At 39.1% G+C, this 19,894-nt stretch overlaps 1 protein-coding gene across 1 annotated transcript in view; it reads left to right on the top strand.

The window, feature by feature from the left end:
- The window catches only part of LOC123512540 (early endosome antigen 1-like), a 98,688-nt gene that overhangs the window by 47,549 nt on the left and 31,245 nt on the right, over nucleotides 1-19,894 (top strand). Inside the window, exon 12 of the mRNA XM_045268966.1 lies at nucleotides 15,545-15,730. Within this exon, the coding sequence (XP_045124901.1) occupies nucleotides 15,545-15,730 (186 nt within the window). The remainder of the gene's footprint in view (nucleotides 1-15,544; nucleotides 15,731-19,894) is intronic.

Below are 19,894 nucleotides of genomic sequence, written 5' to 3'. Positions count from 1 at the left end.
GGACTTTAACCCAGCCCTCTCGATTGTGAGTCGAGCATGCTAACCACTACATTACGCGGTGTGTGTGTGTATTTACCTAATTGTATTTACCTAATTGTAACATACGGGAAAAGAGCTATGCTCGTGTTGTCCCGTCTCCATATCTATTAATGTCCAGCTTTTTCTTAAAATCATGAATATTCCTTGCGTTGACCACTTCCACGTCTAAACTATTCCATGCTTCCACCCTTCTATGAGGGAAGCTATATTTTTTCACATCTCTCCTATAAGTGGCCATTTTAGTTTTTCCCATGCCCTCTCGACATTCTTCCATTCCACATACACAGATCTTCCCTATCCATTTTTCCATGCCAATCATCACTCTGTATATTGCTATCAGGTCTCCCCTTTCTCTTCTGTTTTCCAGGGTCGGAAGTTGCATTCTTTTCAGTCTGTCTTCATAAGTCAAATCTCTTAAGTCAGGCACCATTTTCGTTGCAGCCCTCTGTACTTTCTCTAGTTTCCTTATGTGTTTCTTTAAGTTCGAGCCCACTGTATTGTTGCATATTCAAGCCTCGGTCTTATCATTGCAGTAATTATTTTCTTCATCATTTCTTCATCTAAATATCTGAACGCCACTCTTATGTTCCTCAATAAGTTCAATACTTCTCCAATTATTTTGTTTATATGTCTCTCTGGCGATAGGTCATTGGTAATTGTCACCCCAAGGTCTTTTCTTCATGACTGGTTTTATGTCTTCATTTCCTATCTTGTACATACTCCTGATTCTTCTTTCACTCTTGCCAAACTCTATTTTCTTGCATTTTGTCGTGTTGAACTCCATTTGCCATGTACAGCTCCATTTCCATATTCTGTCCAAGTCTTCCTGGAGTAGTTCGCAATCTTTGTCACATCTCACTTTTCTTAACAATTTTGCATCGTCTGCAAATAGGCTCACATAACTGGACACCCCATCCACCATGTCATTTATGTAGACCGCGAACATTACTGGTGCCAACACTGATCCCTGTGGAACTCCACTCTCCACCAATCCCCATTCTGATGGTCTGTCCTTAATTATTGTTCTCATTTCTCTTCCTACCAAAAGTCTTCCATCCATTTTAGTAAACTGCCATGCACTCCTCCTACCATTTCAAGTTTCCAGATCAGTCTCTGGTGTGGTACCTTATCAAAGGCCTTTTTTAAATCCAGATATATTCCATCAGCCCAACCATCTCTTTCCTGTATTACATCTATCACCCTCGAATAGTAACATATCAGGTTTGTCGTGCATGAACGCCCTTTTCTAAAACCAAATTGACACTCACAAAGTATGTCATTTTCTCCAAGAAGTCTGTCCATCTATTCTTCACCACCCTCTCACACATCTTAGCTACCACACTTGTAAGTGACACTGGTCTATAGTTCAATGGGTCTCTCTTGTTACCTGATTTATAGATTGGGACAATGTTAGCTCTTTTCCAGTCTTGGGGCACTACACCTTCCCTTAATGAGGCATCAATTACTTCACAAACTTTTTCTGCCAATTGCTCCTGCATTCTCTTAAAATCCATCCTGATACCCCATCAGGTCCCACAGCTTTTCTCACTTCTAAACTCCCCATCATGTTCTTGATCTCCTCCACAGTTACTTGAAACTCCTTCATAATCCCTTTCTGTTCCATTACCAGTGGTTTGTCAAAAGCAGTCTCCTTTGTGAATTGCATCCTCTTTTCTTGTTCTAGCCTTTTCACATCTATCGTTAAACCAGTCCTGCTTTCCAACTTCTCTATGTTGTCTTATTGGTACAAATTTTTCTCACCTTCTTTGTATATTTTTATAAATTCCTTCCACTTTTCATTTGCTCCTTAGCACTCTTGAATTTCATCCAATTTGTCTCTTGAAAGAATTTCTTTAGGTTTCCAAAATCTGTCTTGGCATAATTCCATCTTCCCACTTTATATTCTTCATTTCTTCTAGATTTCTCTTCGTCTATCACCTTGAACTCCAAAACTGCATGATCACTCTTTGCTAAAGGGCACTCCACCCTCATCTCCTCAATGACCATTGGCTCTGTACTAAAGACCAAGTCCAGTCTTGACGATGCTCCTCTCCTCCAAACCTAGTATCTTCTTTGACCCACTGAGTTAACACATTTTCCATTGCCAGTGTCAATAGTGTATTTCCCCATGTTGTCTCTGATCCTTCCATTGACCAGTCCTCCCAACACACCTCTTTACAATTAAAATCTCCCATCATTATAGTTCGTTCACAGCCACCCAACATTTCTTCCAGACATGTTCCTGTATCACTTATCATTTCTTCATATTCCTGTACTGACCATGCATTTGTCTTAGGTGGTACGTACACCACTATGTAGTGCCTCTTTTTCCTTCATTAGTTTCTGCTCTGATCTTTAGCACTTCTGCCTTTCCCATACCTTTTTCACTTGATCCACCTTTATATCTTTTTAACCAGCAACATCACTCCTCCTCCCATCTTACCTACTCTATTTCTTTTCCAAACATTATATTTCCTTCTCCAACCATCATCAGGTCTTCTCCTCTCTCAGTTTTGTTTCAGTAAGACCCACAATATCTGGGTTCTTGTCCCTCAAGTAATCGTTGAGTTCTAAAATCCCGATATCACTCCATTTATGTTGGAATACATTACATTTCGCTCATATGTAAGTTTCTCTTTTCTGGGTTATGAACCACTTCCTCAGTCTCATATCCAAGATTCTCCAGAAAAACTCTTTCTTCTCCTCTTCTGTCCTCTCTTCATTTTTTTCAAAGCCTCCTTTCTCAACTCATTTAACATTTCTCTTTCCTTTTCACCGAGATCTCTTCTCAACCAAATCTTCCTTGTTGTTTCCTGCTGGGCTAGCCTCCATGACTTCTCCACCAATTCATCTACATCCTTTTGTGACTTAAGTTTGATTCTTATTGGCCTCATACCTTCTCTTGTGAACTTTCCAATTCTATGGAAGTCCTCTATTTCTTGTACTAGGTCTTTTCCTCCTCCTGCACCACATTAATGATATTATTTATCACCTTTTTATGTTTTTTCTCTCTCCATTTTACTCGGTGTCTTATCCTCCTCCACACCAAATATCACCACACATCTCTTTTTGTCTACAGTTTCCCTCACCAATGTCTCATTTGACTTAATAACCTTCACCACTTTCTCAGCTATCTTCTCTTCTATGATCTGTTGATCTATAATTTCAGCAAGGCCCAAAGTTTTCTCCCCAGACTCTTTGATTTCCTTTTCCAGACTTGCAACTTTGTAATTTACCTCCTTTCTTTCCACTTCCTGACTTTTTTTCCATTCAGCCTGCTTCTCCATCACTTTTCCTAGAGATTCTCCACATTTTTCGCAATTCACTTTAATTAGCTTAACTTCCTCTTTCAGTGCTTCATTTTCCTTCTTCATATCGGCACAGTCTTTCTTTACATTGTCATAACTCGTTTCCAGGTCCCCATACTTTTCAAACAATTTTTCAATTTTGTGTGTGTGTGTGTGTGTCTGTGTGTGTGTGTGTGTGCATGTGTATTTACCTAGTTAAAGTTTTTACCTAGTTGTAGTTTTACAGGGCCTGGGCTTTATGCTCGTGTGGCCCTGTCTCCATATCTACACTTATCCAATCTTACTTTAAAAGTGTGCACACTCGTTGCAGACACTACTTCTTCATTTAAACTGTTCCACGTCTCGATACATCTGTGCAGGAAACTATATTTTTTAATATCTCTCAGACATCTTCCTTTTCTCAGCTTTTTACTATGCGATCTTGTGCTTCGGATGTCATATTCTTCTCTCAGGATCAGTTTCTTATTATCCACTTGGTCCATTCCGTTGATCAATTTATAAACTTGTATCAGGTCTCCTCTCTCCCTTCTTTGTTCCAGGGCTGGTAGATCCATAGCCTTTAGTCTCTCCTCATATGTCATCCCTTCAAATTCTGGAACTATTCTTGTAGCTATTTTTTGTAGCCTCTCCAATTTCCTTATGTGTTTCTTTTTATGAGGGGTCCACACTACTCCTGCATATTCCAATCTGGGTCTTATTATAGTACTTATCAATTTCTTCATCATTTCTTTGTCCATGTAGTGAAATGTTACTCCAATATTCCTTAGCAAATTATATGTTTCTCCAGAAATTCTATCAATATGGCTTACAGATTGATTGTTTTCTTCCATCGTCACTCCTAAGTCCTTTTCCTTTTTAACTTTCTCCAGTTCTACTCCATCTCCCATCTTATAGATTCCCACAGGTCGTCTTTCACTCTTTACCATTTCCATGACATGGCTTTTGTTCACATTGAATTCCATTTCCCACTTCTTACTCCATTCCCAGATCTTATTTAGATCTTCTTGCAGTATTTCACAATCCTCCTTTTGCTTTATAACTCTGCACAGTTTCGTATCATCTGCAAACAGATTTATATAGCTGTTCACTCCTTCTGGCATGTCGTTAATATAAATGTGTGTCGTTAATATAAATGTGTGTGTGTGTGTGTGTGTGTGTGTGTGTGTGTGTGTGTGTGTGTGTGTGTGTGTGTGTGTGTGTGTGTGTGTGTGTATTTACCTAGTTGTATTTACCTAGTTGTAATTTTACAGGGCCTGGGCTTTATGATCGTGTGGCCCTGTCTTCATATCTACACTTATCCAATTTTTCTTTAAAACTATGTACACTCTTTGCTGACACCACTTTCTCACTCAAACTGTTCCAAGTCTCAACACATCTTTGCGGGAAACTAAATTTTTTAACATCTCTCAGACATCTTCCCTTCCTCAGTTTCTTGCTATGCAATCTTGTACTTCTAATGTCAAATTAGGATTAAGGATTAGTTTCTCATTATCCACTTGATCCATTCCGTTAATCAATTTATAAACTTGTATCAGATCCCCTCTCTCTCTTCTCTGTTCCAGGGTTGGTAGATCCATAGCTTTTAGTCTCTCCTCATATATCATCCCTTTAAATTCTGGAACCATTCTTATAGCCATTTTTTGTAGTCTCTCCAATTTCCTTATGTGTTTCTTTTTATAGGGGGTCCACACAACTCCTGCATATTCCAATCTAGGTCTTATTTTAGTACTTATCAATTTCTTCATCATTTCTTTGTCCATATAGTGAAATGCTAATCCAATATTCCTTAGCAAATTATACGTCTTTCTGAAAATTCTATCAATATGGCTTACCGGTTGATTGTTTTCTTCCATTGTCACTCCCAAGTCCATTTCTTTTTTTACTTTTTCTAGTTCTACTCCATCTCCCATCTTATAGATTCCCACTGGTCGTCTTTCACTTTTTCCCATTTCCATGACATGGCTTTTGTCCACATTGAATTCCATCTCCCATTTTTTACTCCATTTCCAGATCTTGTTTAAGTCTTCCTGTAGTATTTCACAATCCTCTTTTTGTTTAATGACTCTGCACAGTTTCGCATCGTCCGCAAGCAGATTTATGTAGCTGGCATATCGTTTATATTTACGAGAAAAAGTATTAGCGCCAATACTGACCCCTGTGGCACTCCGCTGTCTACTGTTCTCCACTTGGACTTCATATCTTTAACTATCGTTCTTATTTCTCTCCCCATCAAGTAATTTTTCATCCATCTCAATGTGCTTCCTTTTAAGCCACCCTTCTCCTCTAACTTCCATAGTAATCTTTCATGTGGTGCTTTATCAAACGCCTCTTTTAAATCTAAATAAATACAGTCAACCCATCCCTCTCTCTCTTGTACTTTATCAACTATTCTAGAGTAGAAACTCAATAAATTTGTCACACATGACCGACCTTTTCTAAAACCAAATTGGCTATTTGATAATATTTTGTTGTCTTCAAGAAACCCGATCCATTGCTTCTTTATTACTTTTTCACACATCTTGCATATTACACTAGTTAGTGATACCGGCCTGTAATTTAAAGTTTCTTCCTTCCTTCCGCTCTTATATATGGGAACCACCTCAGGTCTTTTCCACTCCACTGGCACTGTTCCATTTTCTATTGAGCATTTTATGATGTTGTATATAGGATTTGCTAGTTCTTCCCTACATTCTTTCAGTATTCTGCCTGAGACTTCATCCGGTCCCATTGCCTTTTCCTCATCTAGTTCAGTCATCAACTTTTTTATTTCAAGCTTGGTTACTTTAATCTCTTTCATATAGACAGTCTCTCTATTACCCTGTGGTGTTTCAAATTTGGATTCCGTAGTAAAGACCTCATGAAATTTACTATTTAACAGTTCTGCCATACTTTTTGGGTCTTCCTCCATTCTGTTCTCTCCCTTTAACCTTTCTATTGTTTCTTTTTGTCTTAATTTTTTATTTATGAATCTGTAGAACAATTTTGGTTGTTCCTTACATTTTTCGACAATGTCCTTTTCATAGTTCCTTTCTTCTTCCTTTCTCACATTAGCATATTCATTTCTTGCTGTTTTGAAGTTTTCCTTATTTTCTGGATTTCTGTTTCTTCTCCACCTTTTCCATGCTCCATCTCATTTCTCCTTTGTCCTAGCACATCTTGTATTTAACCAATCTTTCTTTCCTTCTTCTTTAGGTCTATATTTCGGGACATATTCCCTGACCCCATTTTTGTATATTTCCAAAAATAAGTTATGTTTCTCTTGAACCGTTAATGAGTTTTCCATCTTCTCCCAGTTTACGTTTTTAAAATAGTTCTTGAGATTCTCAATATCAGCCTTTCTGTAATTTAATCGGTCTCCTTTGTATGATTCATCTCTATCTTCCTTTCCTTCTTCTATATCCATCTCTAATATTACATGGTCACTCTTTCCCAATGGGCACTTGTATCTTATATCATCGTTAATTGGTATATTCCTTGTAAAAACTAGGTCTAATCTTGCCGGCTCATTGTTTCCTCTGAATCTTGTGTTTTCCTTTACTCTTTGGACCATCAAATTATCTATCATTAGGTTCAGGAATCTATCTCCCAGGCATCTTCCCCCATACCACTTTCATAATTTTTCCAGTCTACCTCCTTACAGTTGAAATCTCCTACCAATATCACTTTTCTCCTTTCCTTAATGATTCTTGTAAGACTCCTTATTGTGTCATCTATCATGTCTCTATATTCTTGGTTAGTCCATGAGTTTTTTTTTGGTGGCAGATAGGTTCCAATGATTGTTAACTCCTTTTTATTAATATGTATCTTAACATACAGTATTTCTGATTTTCCTTCCCCAAACTCCACTTGATTTACCACTATCTCCTTCCTTAACATCATCATGACTCCTCCTCCTCCTCCTTTACCCACTCTGTCTCTCCTCCATATATTATACCTTTTATCTATGTCTATTTTTATTGTCTCATTTAACTTTGTTTCCACCAGGCATACAATATCTGGTTCTTCTTTCTTTATGTAATCTCTTAATTGTAATTTACTAGATAAAATCCCATCTATGTTTGTATACATCATTTTTAATCTCTTGTTCTTATCATTTTTAGTTAAACTTGCTCCATTTTTTTATCTTGTTTCTCTTTTATATACCATTTCCTTATCCTGTCTCCTATAATTCTCCCAAAAAATGCCTTCTTCTCCTCCTCTGACCTTTCATTATTTTTTTCTCTTGCTTTTGCCACCAGTTCATTGTGTCTCTTCCATTCCTCCTTGTTTCTATTTTTTTTTTATATATATATGTTTGCAACCTTCTGTTTCTCTGAGTTTTGTTTTTCTATATAGTACTTCTTCTGCTGCTGCTTGTGATTTTAGTAATATCTTAATTGGTCTCACTGTTCCTTCTTGATATGATCCCATTCTATGGATTTCTTCTACTTCCTCTTTTAAGTTCTGTCTATCCTCGTCATTCAGATGTTTTTAGTAGGTCTTTTACTGATTTCATTTCGTCTGTGTGTGTGTGTGTGTGTGTGTGTGTGTGTGTGTGTGTGTGTGTGTGTGTGTGTGTGTGTGTGTGTGTGTGTGTGTGTGTGTATTTATCTAGTTGTAGTTTTACAGGGTCTGGGCTTTATGCTCATGTAGCTGCGTCTCCATATCTACACTTATCCAATCTTACTTTAAAAGTATGCACACTCGTTGCAGACATTACTTCTTCATTCAAACTGTTCCATGTCTCAATACAGCTTTGCGGGAAACTATACTATTTAATATATCTTACACATCTTCCCTTCCTCAGCTTCTTGCTATGCAATCTTGTGCTTCGACTGGCATATTCTTCTCTCAGGATCAGATACTCATTGTCCACTTGGTCCATTCCATTTACCATTTTATAAACTTGTATGAGATCCCCTCTCTCCCTTCTTTGCTCCAATGTTCGAAGATCCATAGCCTTTAGTCTCTCCTCATATGTCATCCCTTCAAGTCCTCGGACCATTCTTGTAGCCTTTTTTGTAGTCTCTCCAACTTCCTTATGTTTTTTTTTGTGAGGGGTCCACACTACTCCTGCATTTTCTAATCTGGGTCTTATTATAGTACTTATCAGTTTTTTCATCATTTCTTTGTCCATGTAGTGAAATGCTATTCCAATATTCCTTAGCATTTTTATGTCTCTCTGAAAATTCTATCAGTATGGCTTGCCGGTTGATTGTTTTCTTCCATCATCACTCCCAAATCCTTTTCGTTTTTTACTTTATCCAGTTCTACTCCATCTCCCATCTTATAGATTCTCACTGGTCGTATTTCACTCTTTCCCATTTCCAGGACATGGCTTTTGTCCTTAGCAAATTATATGTGTGTATTTACCTATTGTATTTACCTATTTTTGTATTACAGGGCCCGAGCTAAGCTCTCTGTGTCCTGTCTTCTTGTCCATTCCTGTCATATCTCTCTTTCATCTGATTGACACACACATACGACATGACTGCTCAGTTTATTCCACTTATCAATGCTACGATCAAACTGTATTTTCTCACGTCATTTAGACAGATGTCCTTTATTAGGTTTTTTCCATGTCCTCGGAGATAATTACTTGTAGTCACCTTTATCAACTCTCTATCCAGTATGTCAATCTTGTACACCAATTTATACATAGTTATCATGTCTCCTCTTGTTCTTCTCTCTTCTAATGTGGTGTGTATGTGTGTAATTCACTGTTTGATCTGCTGCAGTCTCTGATGAGACAGCCACTTACCCTCAACGAGCTCAGAGCTCATTATTTCCATCTTGGATAGGCCTGAGACCAGGCACACAACACACACCGGGACAACAAGGTCACAACTCCTCGATTTACATGTACCTACTCACTGCTATGAATACTACACGTGAAAGGAGACACAACCAAATATCTCCACCCAGCTGAATCGAAAGTCCTCTCTTGTGAAGCCAGCGCTCTAACCACTGAGCTACCGGTGTGTGTGTGTGTGTGTGTGTGTGTGTGTGTGTGTGTGTGTGTGTGTGTGTAATTACCTATTTGTGTTTACCTATTTGTGTATTACAGGGCCCAGCTAAGCTCTCTGTGTCCTGTCTCCTTGTCCATTCCTGTCATATCTCTCTTTCATCTGATTGACACATAGCTCAACACATGACTGCTCAGTTTATTCCACTTATCAATGCTACGATCGGAAACTGTATTTTCTTACGTCATTTAGACAGATGTCCTTTATTAGCTTTTTTCCATGTCCTCGGAGATAATTACTTGTGGTCACCTTTATCAACTCTCTATCCAGTATGTCAATCTTGTTCACCAATTTATACATAGTTATCATGTCTCCTCTTGTTCTTCTCTCTTCTAATGTGGTCAGCCCCAGCTTCCTCAGTCTTTCCTCATAGTCTAACTACCTGAGTCCTGGTACCATCCTTGTTGCCAGCCTTTGTACCCTTTCTACCTTTTTCACATTTTTCTTCATATGCAGTGACCAGACACATGCTGCATATTCTAGCTGGGGTCTTATTAAGGTACATAATATCTTCATCATTCCTTCATCGAGGTAGTGGAATGCAAGGCCAATATTTTGAAGCATGTTGTATGTTTTCCCAAAAATCTTGTTAATGTGCTTCTCCGATGACAAAGTGTTTTGTACGGTTACTCCTAAGTCTTTCTCCTCATTGGTCTCTTTAATTTTCTCATCACCCATTCTGTAATCCCTGTTTGGTCTGTATCTCCAACTTACTAAAAACTCTTTCATCAATAGAAAATGTCAAAGTTTTTCCAATTCTAACTCCTCTCGAGATTTCTGGCATCTAGCCAATAATATCTCTAACAACTTTACTTCTTCGTCTTTCCCTCCTTTACTTCATCCAGATGGCTCTACAGCTGTCTCTTCTTTTTCTAAAGCTGAACTCTTCGCTCAAACCTTTGCTACCAACTCAACTTTGGATGATTCTGGGCATATTCCTCCTACTCCTCCACCCTCTGACTACTTCATCCCTAAAATTAAAATTCTTTATAAAGACGTTTTCCTGGCCCTCTCTGGCCTTGATTCTCGGAAGGCTTACGGTCCGGATGGAGTCCCTCCTGTTGTTCTCAAAACTGTGCTTCCGAACTCGCTCACTGCCTGGTCAAACTCTTTCATCTGTGTCTCTCTACTTCTATTTATCCTTCTTGCTGGAAGTTTGCTCACATTCAACCTGTCCTAAAAAGGTGACCACTCCAATCCTTCTAACTACCGCCCTATAGCTTTGATTTCCTGCCTTTCTAAAGCCTTTGAGTCTATCCTTAATAGGAAGATAATGAGGCATCTATCAGCTCACAACCTTCTCTCTGATTGCCAGTATGGTTTCCGTAAAGGCAGATCTACTGGTGATCTTCTTACTTTCCTAACTGAATCTTGGTCATCCTCTTTTAGGGACTTCGGTGAAACCTTTGCTGTCGGCCTTGACATATCGAAAGCCTTCGATAGAGTCTGGCACAAATCTTTAATTTCTAAACTACCCTCCTACGGATTCTATCCTTCTCTCTGTACCTTCATCTCCAGTTTCCTTTCCGATCGTTCTATTGCTGCTGTAGTAGACGGTCACTGTTCTTCCCTAAAACTATCAACAGTGGTGTTCCACAGGGTTCTGTCCTATCACCCACTCTCTTTCTATTATTCATCAATGATCTCCTAAATCTGACTCAATGCCCTATCCACTCCTATGCTGATGATACCACCTGCATTATTCAACAGCGTTCAACAGACGCCCAACCCAACAACAATTAAATGACTCAAGGCGAGATGCTATAGGACGCCTAACTTCTGATCTTTCACTTGTTTCTGATTGGGGCAGAGAAAACCTGGTTTTGTTCAATGCCTCAAAACTCAATTTCTACAACTATCTACTCGACATAACCTTCCAGACAACTATCCTCTCTTCTTCAATAACACTCAACTTCCCTCTCCTCTACATTAAACACACTCGGTCTATCCTTCACTAAAATCTAAACTGGAAATTTCACATCTCTACTCTTGCTAAATCAGCTTCCAAGAAGTTAGGTGTCCTATGGCGTCTTCGTCCATTTTCTCTCCTCCCAGCTGCTTGCTCTGTACAAGGGCCTTATCCGCCCGTGTATGGAGTATGGCTCTCATGTCTGGGGGGGATCCACACACAGCTTTACTAAACAAGGTGGAATCTAAAGCTTTTCGTCTTATCAACTCTTCTCCTCTAACTGACTGTCTTGATTCTTTAAGTCACCGCCGCAATGTTGCATCTTTATCTGTCTTCTACCGCTGTTTTCATGCTGTCTGCTCTTCTGAACTTGCTAACTGCATGCCTTCCCCCCTCCTGCGGCCTCGCTGCACAAGACTCTCTACTTCTTCTCATCCCTATTCTGTCCATCTTCCTAATGCAAGAGTTAACCAGTATCTTCACTCCTTCATTCCCTACACTGGTAAACTCTGGAACTCTCTACCTGTGTCTGTATTTCCACCTGCCTATGACTTAAACTCTTTCAAAAGAGGAGTGTCAAGACACCTCTTACGTTAACTGGACCCTCCTTTTAGATTTTTTTGGTTTTTCTCTTTCTACTTTCCTCTTAACAGGGCAGCGGATTTTTTTTCCAACACTTTGTTTTTTCCTTGGCCAGTGCCCTTGTAATGTATCTACTTCTTCCCATTTTCATAACATGGTCTTGTCTATATTAAATTCCATCTGCCACTCCTTACTCCACTCATATATTTTATCAAGATCTTCCTGTAACTTGTTACAATCTTCCACATTCTTTACTCTCCTCATAATTTTAGTATCGTCTGCAAACATGTTCATATAACTGTCAATTCCTACTGGCATATCATTAACATAAATCAAAAACATGATGGGACCCAGCACTGACCCTTGTGGAACTCCACTGGTTACCTTCTTCCACTCGGACTTCCTTCCTCTCACCACTGTTCTCATTTCTCTTCCCATTAAGTAATTTTCCATCCATTTTGCTAGTTTATCATTTACTCCTGCAATCATCTTTAGTATCCACATCAGTCTATTGTGTGGTACTTTATCAAAGGCCTTTCTCAAGTCCAGGTAGATAGCATCCACCCATCCCTCTCTATGTTGTAGTATGTCAGTCACTCTTGAATAAAAACATAATTAATTGGATACACACAATCTTCCTTTTCTGAAACCAAACTGCCTTTCACTCAGAATGTTTTCACTTTCTAGATACTCACTCCACTTAGCTTTAATTACTTCTTCACATACCTTGCACAATATACTAGTCAATGATACTGGTCTATGATTTAGTGGTTCCATTCTACTACCATTCATATATATAGGCACAATGTCAGCTCTTATCCACTCTTTCGGGACTAATCCTGTTCGTATGGAGGTTTCCACAATATCAAATACGGGGTTCAACAATTGATCCTTACATTCATTTAGCAACCTCCCAGATATGCCATCAGGCCCCATTGATTTATTAATATCCAGATTGCTTATAATTTTCCTTACATCTTCCTTAGTAACCATGATGTCCTGCATTTGCTTTATTTCCGTAGGCCTTCCTCCCATAAAATGCTCCTCCTTTGTAAACACTTTGCAAAAGTTGTCGTTCAAAATTTCAGCTATATCTCCAGCATCTTCATATACTTCTTCCCGTTTTTACCTTTTCTATTGCCTCCCTTTTATTTAGTTTTCCATTTATGAATTTGTAAAACATTTTGGGTCACTATCACAGTTTTCCACCACCCTCTGTTCATATTCCTTCTGTGCTGTTCTCCTTACTTCAACATATCTATTCCTTGCTGTTTTGTAGCCTTCCCTTGATAATACATCACTGTTTTTCTTAAGTTTCTTCCATGCCTTTTCTTTGTTCTTTTTTGCTTCTTCACAATTCCTATTAAACCACTGTTTATTATTTAAAGCCCTCTTTCTGTAATATGGCACAAACTTTTTCACAGCAGAGTTATACAAATCCATAAATTTATCGTACTTCAATTGCATATCTCTTTCCTGGTATACCACGGACCAGTCAGTTTCATTAAAGAACTCCCTTATATGGTTATAATTTGCCCTAGTATAATTTAATTTTTCCTCCCTGGGTTCCACAATCTTATTCGTGCTTAATTCTGTATCCAGCTCAAAGCTTAGGACATCATGATTGCTGTTTCCCAAGGGACATTCATGTTCAATTTCCTCTTTTAGAGAGATTTCCCTGGTAAATACCAAATCCAACCTTGCTGCAACATCTTGTCCCCTGCACCTTGTTGGTGATCTCACCCACTGTGTCATCAAGTTATTTGTTGCTACCTTTAACAATTCTTCTGCCCACTCACCACCATTCACCACTTCGTAGTCTTCCCACACTATTTCTTTGCAATTAAAGTCTCCAACTATCATCACTCTATCCTTTCTGATGAGTTCTTGCTTCATTCTGTCTAGAGTATTTCTCATCACCATTTGGTACTGTTCATATTCCCAAGCACTGGTTCTGGGTGGTATGTATACTGTTATAATATTAATGTCCCTCTTGCCATCTGTTATAAGCATACTTATCACTTCCTCATTTCTCTTACTATAGTTCACCTCCTTCACTATCAGATCTTCCTTAGTAAGAACCATTATACCACCACCTCCTTTATTTTTCTATCATTTCTCCATACTTTGTAGTGTTTTACAACAAACCAGTCTAGCTTTATTTCGGCCTTAGCTTTGTTTCCACTACACACATTATGTCCAGTTCGTTATTTCTTAGGTAATCCATACATTCTAGCCTCTTAGACAGAAATCCATCTATGTTCGTGTAAGTCACTTTTATTCCATTCCTAGTCTCATTCTTCCATGTAATGCCTATTCCATCTGTTTTATCCACCACTTCTTTAGCCTCCCATTTCTCATCCTCCAAAAAATTTGGTCTTTTCCTCCTCTGTTCTTTCGTCATTCCTCTCTTTCACTTCAGATACAAGCTCCTTCATTTTCATTCTCTCATCTTGTGACATATTTCTTCTTATGTAAATTGTTTTGGTTTCCTCAGAGTCCTTAAGTTTCCAAGCCCTCCTCAACAAGGCCTCTGCTGCCACCTGAGACTTTAATTTCAATTTTAATGGTCTATTCTTGCCTTCCTCAAAAGCTCCCAATCTCACACTTTCTTCTACCTCAGCATATAGGTCCTCTTCTTGAACAGAGATCTTGTTCAGTAAAGACTTAATCCTGTCATTTTCCTTATCCCTCCTGTCCTGCCAGTTCCTGTTAGTTTCCTCCCGGAATCCTATTATGATCACACATTTTTTCTTTTCAGCAATATCTCTCACCACATACTCATTTTCCTTTAGTGCCTTTACCATTTCTCTCTGCATTATCCCTTTATTTTCCTCTTCCTGCTTTTTAACTATCTCCCTAAACGACCTTTGTACCTCCTGATGTTCATGGTTGTGTGTGTGTGTGTGTGTGTGTGTATTTACCTAGTTGTATTTACCTAGTTGTAGTTTTACAGGGCCTGGGCTTTATGCTCGTGTGGCCCCGTCTCCATATCTACACTTATCCAATCTTACTTTAAAAGTGTGCACACTCGTGTGTGTGTGTGTGTGTGTGTGTGTGTGTGTGTGTGTGTGTGTGTGTGTGTGTGTGTGTGTGTGTGTGTGTATTTACCTAGTTGTATTTACCTAGTTGTAGTTTTACAGGGCCTGGGCTTTATGCTCGTGTGGTCCTGTCTCCATATCTACACTTATCCAATTTTTCTTTAAAACTATGTACACTCTTTGCTAACACCACTTCCTCACTCAAACTGTTCCAAGTCTCAACACATCTTTTTGGAAACTAAATTTTTTAACATCTCTCAGACATCGTCCCTTTCTTAGTTTCTTACTATGCGATCATGTGCTTCTAAAGTCATATTCTTCTCTCAGGATCAGTTTCTCATTATCCACTTCATCCATTCCGTTAATCAATTTATAAACTTGTATCAGATCCCCTCTCTCTCTTCTCTGCTCCAAGGTTGGTAGATCCATAGCCTTTAGTCTCTCCTCATATGTCATCCCTTTAAATTCTGGAACCATTCTTGTAGCCATTTTTTGTAGTCTCTCTAATTTTCTTATGTGTTTCTTTATATGGGGAGTCCACAACTCCTGCATATTCCAATCTAGGTCTTATTTTAGTACTTATCAATTTCTTCATCATTTCCTTGTCCATATAGTGTGTGTGTGTGTGTGTGTATATTTATGATATGTGATGTCCAACAGGAATCAAAAGTGAGGTGCAAGGAATTGGAAGGTCAGATCGATGACTTCATGCGGGACACTTTTACCCTCACCCAGGAGAAGGCCAAGCTGGAGGAAGACATGAAGGGACTCCAGGACAAGGTAATGCTATACCACACCTCACTGTACACAACCAAGTCATCAGTCACAACACAGCTCAGTGCAAATTTCATACTTATTACATAACTCAACAAAAGACTGTATTCTGCAACACTCCTCTTCCACATGACTTTCAGAAGGCTTTAGTTGAAGATACACAGGTTTTCAGTGATAGATTAGCAGGATTTCTAGATTTATAATAGGAATAATCTTGAGAATGTGGCTAGTCTTTTCTGTGACTTTTGAAAATTGTGGTGAGAGAGCAAAGCATCTCTGAATACTGATCAATTTACTGTAAAAGATGATGATAGTGCAATTCTGATTTTCTACCACAAAATATCTCATTGCACCACAAAACACACACACACACACACACACACACACACACACACACACACACACACACACACACACACACGGCTCGTCTCCGGCTGCGTACAGGAAGAAAGAAAATACCTATGGTATTACAGGGCCCGGGTAACTCTAAGTTTTGTGTCCGTAAATGTCCTACTGTCTCTTAGTGTTGAAAGTGAGTGATATGGAGAGTGATCCCTGAGAGGGGAGTGTGGACGGTGATCGTTCTGGCCGTAATCAGCTGACAACAACAAAAATGGCGTCCAGGCAAACTAGAGACTTCGAAGGTTTTATTACTACGCCAAAAGGACTGCAGAAACTTGACATGGATGCAAGAATCTAGGTGCTGGAGAGTAAGTTCCTAAGCATTTTGTCAATAGAAGAAAAACTGGATAGAGTTCTAGCCGAGAATGATTCATTCAATAAAGAGATCTACTTGTTAACGCTATCAAATAAAGAGTTGTTGAAGGAAAAGTAGAGATGGAGAAAGAAAACCAACAACTAAGGAAACAATGCGAAGAAATGAAGGCTAAACTCATGGAAATGGAGATAAAAATATCCGAAGGGGACTTGAAGAAAGAGGAATGTCTTAATCTAATTGACACCAGGATGAAAGAAGTGAATCATGAACATCTGGAGGTACAAAGGTCGTTTAGGGAGATAGTAAAAAAGCAGGAAGAGGAAAATAAAGGGATTACGCAGAGGGAAATGGTAAAGGCACTAAAGGAAAATGAGTATGTGGTGAGAGATATCGCTGAAAAGAAAAATGTGTGATCATAATAGGATTTGGGAGGAAACTAACAGGAACTGGCAGGACACCCTTCAAGTCCTCGGACCATTCTTGTAGCTTTTTTGTAGTCTCCAACTTCCTTATGTTTTTTTTTTGTTCCACACTACCCTGCATTTTCTAATCTGGGTCTTATTATAGTACTTATCTTTTTTTTCATCATTTCTTTGTCCATGTAGTGAAATGCTATTCAATATTCTTAGCATTTTATGTCTCTGAATATTCTATCATGGCTTTCATTGATTGTTTCTTCCATCATCACTCCCAAATCCTTTTCTTTTTTACTTTTTATCCAGTTCTACTCCATCTCCCATCTTATAGATTCTCACTGGTCATTTCACTCTTTCCATTTCCAGGACATGGCTTTTGTCCTTAGCAAATTATATTGTGTTTTACCATTGTATTTACCTATTTTGTATTACAGGTGAGCTAAGTCTCTGTGTTCCTGTCTTCTTGTCCATTCCTGTCATATCTCTCTTTCATCTGATTGAACACATGCCAACGATATGACTGCTCAGTTTATTCCACTTATCAATGCTCATGATAAACTGTATTTTCTCCTCATTTGTGACAGATGTCCTTTATTTGTTTTTCCATGTCTAGATAATTACTTGTAGTCACCTTTATCAACATCCAGTATGTCAATCTTGTACACCAATTTATACATAGTTATCTTCCTCTTGTTCTTCTCTCTTCTAATGTGTGTGTGTGTGTGTGTGTTTCACTGTATGATCTGCTGCTGCAGTCTCTGATGAGACAGCCAGAGCGTTACCCTGAGCAGAGCTCATTATTTCGATCTTCGGATAGGCCTGAGACCAGGCACACACCAGGACATCGATTTACATCCCACATTGCCTACTCACTGCTAGGTGAACAGAGGCTACGTGAAGGAGACACCATCTCCACCCGGCCGGAATCGAACCCCAGTCCTCTGTGTGTGTGTGTGTGTGTGTGTGTTGTGTGATGTGTGTATGTGTGTATTTACCTATTTGTATTTACCTATTTTGTATTACAGGGCCCGAGCTAAGCTCTCTGTGTCCTGTCTCCTTGTCCATTCCTGTCATATCTCTCTTTCATCTGATTGGCCACACACGTCATGACATCACTGCTCAGTTTATTCCACTTATCAATGCTACGATCACGGAAACTGTATTTTCTCATGTCATTTAGACAGATGTCTTTATTAGCTTTTTTCCATGTCCTCGGAGATGATTACTTGTGGTCACCTTTATCAAATCTCTATCCAGTATGTCAATCTTGTTCACCAATTTATACATAGTTATCATGTCTCCTCTTGTTCTTCTCTCTTCTAATGTGGTCAGCCTTCCTCAGTCTTTCCTCATAGTCTAACTCCATGAGTCCTGGTACCATCCTTGTTGCCAGCCTCTGTACCCTTTCTACCTTCTTCACATTTTTCTTCATACGGTGACCAGACACATGCTGCATATTCTAACTGGGGTCTTATTAAGGTACATAATCTTCTTCATCATTCCTTCATCTAGGTAGTGGAATGCAAGGCCAATATTTTGAAGCATGTTGTATGTTTTCCAAAAAATCTTGTTAATGTGTTTCTCCGGTGACAAAGTGTTTTGCAGTTACTCCTAAGTCTTTCTCCTCATTGGTCTCTTTAATTTTCTCATCACCCAGCCTGTAATCCCCTGTTTGGTCTGTATCTCCAACTTACTAAAAACTCTTTCATCAATAGAAAATGTCAAAGTCTTTCCAATTCTAACTACTCTCGAGATTTCTGGCATCTAGCCAATAATATCTCTAACAACTTTACTTCTTCGTCTTTCCCTCCTTTACTTCATCCAGATGGCTCTACAGCTGTCTCTTCTTTTTCTAAAGCTGAACTCTTCGCTCAAACCTTTGCTACCAACTCAACTTTGGATGATTCTGGGCATATTCCTCCTACTCCTCCACCCTCTGACTACTTCATCCCTAAAATTAAAATTCTTTATAAAGACGTTTTCCTGGCCCTCTCTGGCCTTGATTCTCGGAAGGCTTACGGTCCGGATGGAGTCCCTCCTGTTGTTCTCAAAACTGTGCTTCGAACTCGCTCACTGCCTGGTCAAACTCTTTCATCTGTGTCTCTCTACTTCTATTTATCCTTCTTGCTGGAAGTTTGCTCACATTCAACCTGTCCCTAAAAAGGTGACCACTCCAATCCTTCTAACTACCGCCCTATAGCTTTGATTTCCTGCCTTTCTAAAGCCTTTGAGTCTATCCTTAATAGGAAGATAATGAGGCATCTATCAGCTCACAACCTTCTCTCTGATTGCCAGTATGGTTTCCGTAAAGGCAGATCTACTGGTGATCTTCTTACTTTCCTAACTGAATCTTGGTCATCCTCTTTTAGGGACTTCGGTGAAACCTTTGCTGTCGGCCTTGACATATCGAAAGCCTTCGATAGAGTCTGGCACAAATCTTTAATTTCTAAACTACCCTCCTACGGATTCTATCCTTCTCTCTGTACCTTCATCTCCAGTTTCCTTTCCGATCGTTCTATTGCTGCTGTAGTAGACGGTCACTGTTCTTCCCTAAAACTATCAACAGTGGTGTTCCACAGGGTTCTGTCCTATCACCCACTCTCTTTCTATTATTCATCAATGATCTCCTAAATCTGACTCAATGCCCTATCCACTCCTATGCTGATGATACCACCCTGCATTATTCAACAGCGTTCAACAGACGCCCAACCCAACAACAATTAAATGACTCAAGGCGAGATGCTATAGGACGCCTAACTTCTGATCTTTCACTTGTTTCTGATTGGGGCAGAAAACCTGGTTTTGTTCAATGCCTCAAAAACTCAATTTCTACAACTATCTACTCGACATAACCTTCCAGACAACTATCCTCTCTTCTTCAATAACACTCAACTTCCCTCTCCTCTACATTAAACACACTCGGTCTATCCTTCACTAAAAATCTAAACTGGAAATTTCACATCTCTACTCTTGCTAAATCAGCTTCCAAGAAGTTAGGTGTCCTATGGCGTCTTCGTCCATTTTCTCTCCCTCCCAGCTGCTTGCTCTGTACAAGGGCCTTATCCGCCCGTGTATGGAGTATGGCTCTCATGTCTGGGGGAT

The sequence above is a fragment of the Portunus trituberculatus genome, chromosome 34, assembly GCF_017591435.1.
Source record: "Portunus trituberculatus isolate SZX2019 chromosome 34, ASM1759143v1, whole genome shotgun sequence".
Classification (NCBI taxonomy): domain Eukaryota; kingdom Metazoa; phylum Arthropoda; class Malacostraca; order Decapoda; family Portunidae; genus Portunus; species Portunus trituberculatus.
The sequence above is the reverse complement of the archived record's forward strand: the minus strand, read 5'-3'. Positions and strand labels throughout refer to the sequence as shown.